General features: G+C 48.9%; 1 protein-coding gene across 1 annotated transcript in view; it reads right to left on the minus strand.

Annotated features, from left to right (window-relative positions):
* The window catches only part of SERPING1 (serpin family G member 1), a 14,096-nt gene extending 8,206 nt beyond the window's left edge, over window positions 1–5,890 (minus strand). Inside the window, exons 1-3 of the mRNA XM_042782702.1 lie at window positions 5,831–5,890; window positions 3,556–4,066; window positions 1,859–1,993 (exon numbers count right to left, since the gene is read on the minus strand). Coding sequence (XP_042638636.1) covers window positions 1,859–1,993; window positions 3,556–4,066; window positions 5,831–5,890 — 706 coding nt within the window. The remainder of the gene's footprint in view (window positions 1–1,858; window positions 1,994–3,555; window positions 4,067–5,830) is intronic.
* Window positions 5,891–10,068: the final 4,178 nt, after the last annotated feature.

Consider the following 10,068-nt stretch of genomic DNA (forward strand, 5'->3'; position numbering starts at 1 on the left):
ACAGAAGCAGACTGCCTCATCTTTCTCCTGTGGAGCATCTGGTGGGTTTGAAGCCTTGACCTTTTGGTTAGCAGCCATATACTTTAACCACTGAGCCACCAGAGCTCCTGTAAGACAAGATCAGTGGTTTTCAAACCTTTTTAGGCAGTAAAAATGTGTTTTCAAATAAAGGAGTCTCTGAAGTCCAGAATGTAAAATGGCATGTTGAGGCCGAGTAGGCGCTCAGGGCCCAGCTGGCTCCATCTCTCTCTTACAGGAATTGGTATCCCACTCCCCACCACTCAAGTCTCCCTGACCCACGCCATCCCACCCCCCATGATCCTGAAACAGCTTTGCAGAACTCACTGTAGGGCTCTGAGGAGCAAAGTTCAAAACCAACTGCACTGAATCATTTTGGAACTTTAATACTTATTAAGATAATAATAAAGTAATAATAAATAAACAAAGTAATACATGCAGTGGATAAGAGATTCAAATAACACAAAAGTACAAAGAATAAGAGTCCCTGTGGTAGTTCAGTTGATGTGTCAATGTGGCTGAGCCTGGTTGAGTGGCTGGGTAGCTGGATGTAGAATTCTCCATGATGAGACTAGAAATCAACTGAGTGGTGGAATCTACTGTGAGTAGCTGCATGGCTGCCTTAGGGAATGTGGTCTGCTTCCTGTATATAAGAAGAAGCCTTGGGGAATGGTCTCTAGCTTGTGGGACCTTGGACCCTGCATGTAGCTGTGTCGTTGTTCAGCAGCCTGCCATGCTCTGCCAACCTTGGGACTTACAATGGACTTGAATTAATGGCCTGCCATGTGATTTGATAATATTGGGACTGTGCCTTGTTACTTGTCAACCTAGGGCTTGGCAGCCTCAGCAGCCAGCAGCTGCCTGAGTAAAGAAAAGCCTCTAGCTTCAGTGGGCTGGAAGCTGGAGGCAGAGTTGAAGCCCAAGGCCAAGGGGCTTTCACCCAGCCCCTAGAGCCTGGCACTTTGAACTTGGACTTAAGGCCTCCAAACTGTAAGAGAATAAACTCCTGTTTGTTAAGGCCACCCCATTTGTGGTATATGTTCTTGTCAGAGTGGCACTAGGCAACTAGAATAGTCCCTAAACCACCCTGATCCAAAGATCAGCAATCTCTTTTTGCTTATTTTGTCTTTATAGCTCGAGAGTCCCCTAGCTCTATTTATGAATGCATCAAACAACCAAAGCCCTTGCCGTCAAGCCAATTCCAATTCATGGCGACCCCGTGTGTTACAGAGCAGAGTTGTGCCACACGGTTTCCTTGGCTGTAATCTTTATGGAAGCGGATCTCCGGGTCTTTCTTCCATAGCGCAGCAGGGTGCGTTCAAATGCCCATCTTTATTAGGTCAGGAGTTAAGCACAAACCATTTGAAACACCCCCCAAAAAAAAAAACCCACTGCCACTGAATCGATTTTGACTCACAGCGACCCGATGGACAGAGTAGAATTGCCCCACAGGACTTTCAAGGCTGTAAATCTTTACAGAAGCAGACTGCTTCCTGTTTCTCCCATGGAGCAGCTGGTGGGTCTGAACTGTGAACCTTTTGGTTAGCAGCCAAATGCTTTAACCACTGCCCCACTAGAGCTGCTTTTTGCAACACCCAAGGACCTCGTAAGTGCATAAGTACATTCTTATTCTAAAATGACCTGATGAATATAAATGACTTGCCCAAGGTCTCCACAGGAAAATTATTCTAAGACCCCCACCAGCTCTGCATTCCATCCTGATATTCTAGCTCCAACTTCCCTCCGTTCTCCCTTTCCCCGGTGGTGGTGCTGCTGCACCCCTCCTCAGAATCCTCTCTGGGGCCTCCTCAGCAGCTGCTGACTCTCCCCTGGCACTTACCTGGGCTGTGGAAGATCTGAGAGGCTGAGGTGTAACCTTTGGATGTAAAGGCCTTCAGGGCCTGGTGGACACAGGCAAAGTCCTTTGGGTAAGAGAGGACATTCTCCAGGTTGGTCTTGGTGTAATCTCCAGCCCCTACAATAAAGGACCAACATGAGGGGCTACTGCTGGAGGAATGGGGGACCTGCCTTTTGAGAGTAGGGCTGAAGAACAGGCTAGAATGGAGAGTTATTCCCTGCTATGGAGACAGTCACCGAGCATCAGAGCTCCATGCATCCTTTTGGAAGATGACACATAGAAATAGAGACAGAGTTAGGTTCTTCTAGGGCTCTGAATACTCTCCTCTCCCATTTCTCTGCCTATTGCCATCACACTCATCTTGAAAACCAAGTCCAACCACTGGCTATTCCACAGGGACTCGTTTTTACTTGGGTTGGGTTTGCGAAAGTTCACCCTATAGGTAGGGACACTCAATCACTATTTAGAGGAGAAATCAGAGAATCATAAAAGAGGATGTTCAACCCCCTCTCAGTTACCCATTCATTATTAAGCATGAGTTCTATACTTCTGTGCAGTACCAGCTAACATGGATTGAGCGCTTCTGTGTCCCAGGCATCAATGAATCTTCAAAACAACCTTTTTAGATAAGGACAACCACTAGCCACATTATACGGCTGAGGAAACTAAGGTTTATGAAATTAAGGAACTTGCTCAATTTAAGGTCACATAGCTCTGGTGGTGCTGTGCCTAAGGCATTTGACTGCTAACCAGAAGGTTGGTGGTTTGGACCCACCAGCCACTCCACAGAAGGAAGATGAAGCAATCTACTTCTGCAAAGATTTACAGCATTGGAAACCCAATGGGGGTCGCTGTGAGTCAGAATCAACTTGATGGCAGTGGGTTTGGTTTGGTTTTGGTTAACTAGTAAGTGGAGGATGGAGACAGGCTACAGAGCTGTATCTTTTGGGCAATAAAGAAATTAACTGAAACCAATCAACTGAAATTTGCCTCCCAAGGGGCACTGGGCAATGTCTGGAGACAGTTTGGTTGTCACCACCGTGGTGAGGGGGTTGCTACCAGCATCGAGTAGAGGAGTAGAGGACGAGGATGCTGGGATCCCGGAATTTCAGAAGGAAAGTTTCAAACTGCTCACTTTATTGTCTCTAGCATCCTTCTCCTGGATTTTCCCCTTGGGAAGGACAGCCCTCTGCATTGTTTATATAGCAATCCATTTGTGCTATTCCTAGGGTAATAATCCCATAGGACTTGATGGTGTTCCCTCAGGAACCAAACCAAAACCCAACCCATTGCCATTGAGTCAATTCCAACTCACAGTAACCCTCAAGACAGAGTTGAACTGCCCCATAGGGTTTCAAGGCTGCACATTTTCACAGAAGCGGACTACCTCATCTTTCTCCCATGGAGTGGCTGATGGGTTCAAACAGCAGACCTTCTGGTTAGCAGTCAAATGGTTTAACCACCGTACCATCAGAGCTCCTTATAAGCAAGAGTGCAGATTAAGTCATTATTAAATGAGGAAGTGGATGAATATCCAAGAAGGAAAACAGACCCACCCATATATAGCTCATTTTCACAGCTTCCTCCCAGAAGCACAGGCTTATAGGTGGTGTCTGGGTTGGTGACCCTAATGGGAGTATATAACATATGAACGGGAGATAATTCTGTTTGGTTCTTACCAAGCAGGACGTGAGTGAGGAGGCTGGCGATGCTGAATGGGGAAAAGGCCATATTGGTCTCAGCCTTCTTCACCTCTGAGAAGGAGTGGTAGAGCTTCAGGGAGAAATCTGTCAAAGCCTCCCCCAATACTTCTTCTGCTGCACTGATCTCCCAATCAGAGCAGGAGGTGTTGGGCACTGGGCAGAAAGGTTCAGTGGGGGCCAGGGTAGGAGAAACTGTGAAGGACTGGGTAGTGTTTGGGAGGAGAGTTGAATAGTATTGGGTAGTGAGTTGAGTGGTGGAGTTTTGGGTGAGCTGGGAGGTGGACTGGGTAGTGATAGTTTGAGTGAAGGGTTGGGTGGTAGACTCATCGATGTTTTTGTCTACTTTTTCGATGGTTTGCTTAGTGTTTCTTAGGAAGTCGGATAGATTTTTTGGGACATCTGCCTCCATATTGTTTTCTTTGCTTCTCTCTTCCAAGTTCTCCATGGGGCTGTGGCTGGTACCATTCGGATTTGAAAAAGCTCCATCCTATAGTTCAAGAAACTGAGTTTCAGTTTTCTTATTTTGAAGCACACAAACACTCAAAACAGAAAGTGAGAGTGAGATGAAAAATGCCCTGTACTACCTGGGGGAGCCTAGTGAGTGAGCGTTCTGTCCTGGGGCCACCACCACTAATTACTACAGAGGGGCGTAACATAGGGGCATTGAGGCAGGGATCAAGGAGCTCTGACGGTGCAGTGGTTAAAGCACTCAGCTGCTACCTAAAAGGTCAGTCAGTGGTTCAACCTCATCAGCTGCTCTGGTGGAGAAAGATGAGGCAGTCTGCTTCCGTAAAGATTTACAGCCTTAGAAACCCTTTGGGACATTTTTTGTGGGTTTTTTTTTTTTTTTTTTTTGAGGCAAGGATATTCTCTGTAGAAGGAGGGACAGGCAGGAATTATGTTACCTCTGACTAACTAGTGCCAGATAACCAAAACAACCAAACTCACTGCCATCAGTTGATTACTGCTCATAGTGACCTGCGCTCTACGGCACACAACAACAACACAACAACAAGTCACCTGCACTGGGTTTCTAAGGCTGTAAATCTTGCCCCATCTTTTTTCCATGGAGCGGCTGGTGAGTTCAAACCACTGACCATTTGGTTAGCAGCCAAATGCCTTAAGCACTACACCACCAGAGCTCCTTCACTACTGCCAGATAGGAAGATGCTCCCCAAACACCAAAGCTCAGTGTCAATCACCATTCATCCATGTTCTTGTAATTTCTTTAAATACCTGCCTCTCCTGACTCACTGCCCGGCCCATTTAGACACTGTAGCTTGTTTTATAACTGGTTTTTCACATTTTGCTTGTGACTTATTAGTGAGAATTGAAAACAAGCAGCATTCTGAAAAAGGAAGGAGTAAGAAAGGAAAAAGGAAAGGAAATCCTATGGACCAGGGGCTTTCAATGGGTGGGACAGACCAACGCCCAGGAGAAAACTGTCAATGTCTATAGACATTTTTGTTGTCAAAACTGGGTGGAATCTACTGGAATCTAGTGGATAGAGGTCACAGCTATGAAAAACACTTTACAATACACAGTAAAGAATTATCTAGCCTCAGATGTCAATGGTACCCTGGTCGACAAACCTTACCCCCATTTCTCAGATGAAGAAACTGATGCTCAAGCCAAAACCCAAACCAAACTCACTGCCATCAAGTAAATTCCAACTCATGGCAACCCTTTAGGACAGAGTGGAACTGCCCTCCTAGGGCCTCCAAGGCTGTAATAAGGCTGTAAACCTTTAAGGAAGCCGATTGCTTCATCTTTTTCCCGGTGCTAGGTGCTAACAGCCAAACGGTTTAACTACTAGGCCACCAAAGTACCTTAATTGATGTTCAGACCTATTAAGTAGCTAGCTCAAAGTCTCACAGAAGTGAAACCGCGGTCTCTGAACCCAGATCCCTCTCTCATTACTAGGTCATCTGTTGAATGTCAAGGGGCACTACGTACACACAGCACACACACAGAGTGTCTTCGCCCTGTTTGGTGGACACGCCTGTTTGATGCACACGGTGCGGTCTGCTTATTCTCTAGTTTGTAAGTCTGGGTAACCAGACTCCGAGAGGTGACTTGCTCCGAGCCTTACGGCGGGGCCACGATTCGAACCGCTTTAGGAATGCTGACCCGAGGATGGGAGCGGACTTGCTGGGCTCTGGCTGAGCTCGCCCCAGCCCCCGGGCCGTAAGGGTTAACCCGAGCCCCTTCCTCGCGCCCGCCCCGCCCCCACCCCGGAGGGGCCACTCACCCGAGCCTGCGGCAGCAGCAGCAGCAGCAGCAGGGTCAGCGGGGTCAGCCGAGGGGCCATCTGGGCGGCGACGTCGGCGGGGACCTGAGGTGGGAGCCTGCGTCGGAGCGGGCTCGGAACTCGGAGGCCTGCGCCCCCGCCCCCTCGGGGCCCGCCCCCACTCGGCTCCCAGCCCGGCCCCTCTCTCCGAGCTCCCCCAGCGCCCTCCCGGGGCCACCTTCTCTAGAGCTCCTCCCCCAGTTTTGTTTTCCCAAAACCGCTCCCTTTCCCGGCACCCGCTGGCCCTTCCTCCCCGCCCTCTCCCCCCGGGCCGGGTCTTGGTCCATCTGTTCAGTCTTGGGGGTCCCGCTTTAGCTAAACAATGAGGCCAGAGGCAAGAGGAGAGGAGGGGCAGAGGGGGCTGGGGCCGACAGCCCCTTGGGGGGGGGGAGGAGGAGGAGGAGGAGGAGGAAGAAAAAGTCCCAAGTGGAAGCAAGCCTCTGCGGAGATGGAGGTGGGCTGGCAGGAAAGGAAGGCTGCCGGATACCCCTCTCCCAGACCTCCTCACTGTGCTCCCTGCCTGCGCCAAACCTGCTTCCAACTCCTGGCCAGTGGGCAGCGTCGGTGCAGACTGCGTGGACAGTCCCGCGGGGTCAGTGAGGGTGGGGTGGGGGGGGGTCAGCCTTAGCTATTGGTTGGCCCAGGACACTGCCCAGTTACAAATTAAGGATGATTGATCGCTGGTGTGAGTTCCCGTAATTCAGGGTCCAATGGACCCAAGTCTTGTCCTGGTGTGTGGGCAGCGGGGGGCCAGAGACTTAGCCCAAAGCCTCTTGGGAGCGTGGGAACACTTGGGGGCAGTTCTCAGCCTTACACAAAGCAGAGTCCTATCCCCCCACCCACTTTTAGGGCTTCCTGGGTCGTGGTAGAAACAGGGTTGCCACGGCCTGTTCCGCAGTTATTAAGCAACAGAACTTTTCGGAAATCTCAGTTGATTTTCAAAGTAACTGAGAAAGGTTCCGGTATGCCTACTTGATAGTTAAGAAACGGAGCCGTACTGCCATGAAACATCTGTCCCACGGTCACCATGACTCACAACGAAACCTGAACTTAGACCTAGGCCCCCTAAGTCTTAAACCTGAGCCCCCGCCCCCTCTCTGGGTGTTCAAACAGTGGTTCTTCTCTTGTATGGATTCACTGGGTGGTGCAAATAGTAAACATGCTTGCTAATGAAAAGGTTAAGGTCTGAGTCCCACCCAGAGGCTCCTCAGAAGGCCTGTCAATCTGCTTCCAAAAAATTAGCTACTGAAAGAGCTCTGGAGCCCAGCTCTACTCTGCGGCACATGGAGTTGGAGTCCAGCGATGGCAACTGGTTTTTCCCTTGTGTAATGGACAAGGAATCCGGGACCCCAGCCCAGCAAGCATTTGCCTCAAGTGGACAACGGACTGCTGGAGCATCTGTGTCTGTCACAGGGGGAGGGGTGGTAGTGCTGGATTGGGAACCAGTCCACCTGGCTTGCTGTGGGACTCCAGCAAGTTGATTTCCTCCTTGGCAGCTAAGTGGTCTCCTCTTAGGGTTGCCAGATAAAATACAGTGTTCCCAGTTCCATTTCAGTTTCAGATGAACAAATAGTCTTTAAGTGTAAGTATCTCCCCAGTTTCGCCTGGATGTATTTATACTAAAAAAAAGAAGAAAAAAAATTCATTGTTTATCTGAAACTCAAATTGAACTGGGCTTCCTGGATTTTACTTGCTAACTCTGTCAACCCTCCCACCTCTGCCAAACCAGAAGGTTGTTTCAGATGACCTAATCCAGCTTGAATGTTCTGCCATCATCTCTCTGCCGGTCCTGTCCCTTAGCCGTGCATGTGCATTTAGAAAGTTGGCTGCTGACAGCAGAAGTGCTGCTCCAAGGGACTGACCAATGGCAGAAACAGGAGGACTCTTGTGAGGCACCGTGGAGGTCCTTGGAGAAGACCAGAAGACCACCCCTTCATTCCCGATGGTCTTTATAGAACCTCAGTGCTTTGGACCAAAACTCTGGGGGAAGTCATGTCTCATCAGTGCCATCATTTGAACAACGGCCACAAAAAATGCTACTCCTGCATCCCCAGTGTCCAAGCTGGTGGCCTTGGGGCACCCTGAACTAGTGGGCACTGGATCAGCAATACAAGGAGAAGGTGGTGGGAAGCAGACTCCCTGCGTGCTTACCATGGGCCAGGCACTGGGAAAGCGCTCAGCGTTCATCTTCTCATTGACTGTCACAACACTGATGGAATGGGTACTAACAATAACCCCATCGTAAATGAATTTAATCAACTCGTCCAAGATTACATAGCTGTAAGTGGCAAAGCCAGGACTTGGATTCACTTTATTCAACCCCCAAATGTTGTTGTTAGTTGGCGTCGAGTTGGCTCCAACTCCTGGTAACCTTATGTAGGACAGCTCGGTCCTTCACAATCTTCGATATTTTCCAGCCTGGTGTGGCTGTTGTGTCAATCTGTCTGTCTGAGGGTTTCTTTCATTTTCACTGACCCTCTACTTTACCATACGTAGTGTCCTTTCTAGTGATAGGTCTTTCCCCAGGACATGTCCAAAGTTAGCGGGCCAGGGTCTCACCATCCTCACTTCTAAGCCACATTCTGATTGTATTTCTTCCAAGACTGATCCGTTTGTTCTACCAGCAGAATATTCAGTAGTCTTCACCAACACCACCATTTAAGTGCATCAATTCTTCTTTTGTCTTCTTTTTTCATTGTCTAGCTTTCTCATGCATATGAAGCAATTGAAAAAAAAAACCTAGCTTGAGTCAACTGACCTAGCCCAAAACTTTGTCTTAACCTCTATATTATACTGGCCCACACCAAGGGCTAACTTGAAGCAGGCAACAGAGTGAACATCCTTTGCACAGCTGCAGGTGCCTGATACTTTATGGGCCAAAGTCTCAGGTGGGTGAGGCCCAGTGGAGAGGTTTTCCGAGACTGTGGGTCTGCCTGGGTGCATGGTAGCTCTCTGGGCAAATATCTTGAAAGAACAAACCGGTTGTTGGGTCAGACTCGTGGTGAGCTCCATGCATTGCAGAGCAGAACTGTGCTCCGTATGGTTTTCATGGCTGTGACCTTGGGGAACCAGATCGCCAGGTCTTTCTTGCAAGGCACTTCTTTAAACTGCTAGTCTTTTGATTGATAGTCACATGCTTAACAATGTGTGTCACCCAATGTCTCTTACTATGAACATTTTAAAGAGTTTCTCAGCTTCGTGGAGACTTTGCTGCTTGATGAAGTCAGAGCTGAAGCTGAAGTTCTTCCCTCCACTGGGGACACCAGAACTTTTCTTCAAGGTGAATAGTCTGAGGTTGACTTAATCAGTCAGGGCATTTGCAGAATTTCTCCCTAGTGTTTGTGTTGAGATACATCATCAGCATAGGATTATAATTCAGCCCTTCTTCCCATGGGGCAGATCTGGGGTCCCTCTGCCTTGAGGATCTTCCTTTCTGGTCAGTGAGGAGGGATGAGTCTTCAGGGAACCTCTCCCCACATCTTGGACATAGGCATGGCTTCTCTCTCCTGTGGCTTTTCTGGAATTGGATGGAGTTCAGGTTCTCACTAAAGCCCTTCCTACACACTCAGAGGGTTTGATCTCATCTTTCTCACAGGTGAGTCCTCATTTACTAAAAGGACAAGTTGCTGTGGCTTTGCCCTCTCTCACTCTCTGTATACTCGTAGTTTGTCCTGTTAAGGAAGCGTGTCCCACACTTGGAAACAGGTCAGAAGAATCAGGGTCACTTGGCTGTCAGAACACAGGCTACGGTTTGACTGACTCCTCATTTCTTCCACAGGGACACGGGGGCGGCATCTTCTGATCACCTCTGACTTCCCAAGAGGGAGACAGAAGCACCATGAGCAGCCCAAGGCTTATTCCTACGAGGCCAGACATACCGCCACCCTCCAACCTTGTTACTAATTCCGACACCAGCCTTCCCTCCCACAGCACTCACTACTTCTCTGCTGGGTTCCATAATTTGTTGCAATGGCCATACAGAACTCACAATACTCACGATTATGGGGTTTATTAGGAAAGTAACAGGCTACAATTTGGTTCAGGAGCACACTCAGGATACAATTCTTTGATCAGGACAGTCTTCCCTGTGCTATGCCCTCAGCCTCACCTCTCTGGCCCTTGGCTTTGGCCTGGCCTCTGCCCTGCTCAGGTAAATGTTACAAAGCTCTTTTAGCTCTGCCTGTAGATATACCTAGGTG

This window comes from Orycteropus afer, unplaced genomic scaffold, assembly GCF_000298275.1.
Source record: "Orycteropus afer afer isolate SDZICR_OR568_19922 unplaced genomic scaffold, OryAfe1.0 scaffold00419, whole genome shotgun sequence".
NCBI classification, from domain to species: Eukaryota; Metazoa; Chordata; class Mammalia; order Tubulidentata; family Orycteropodidae; genus Orycteropus; species Orycteropus afer.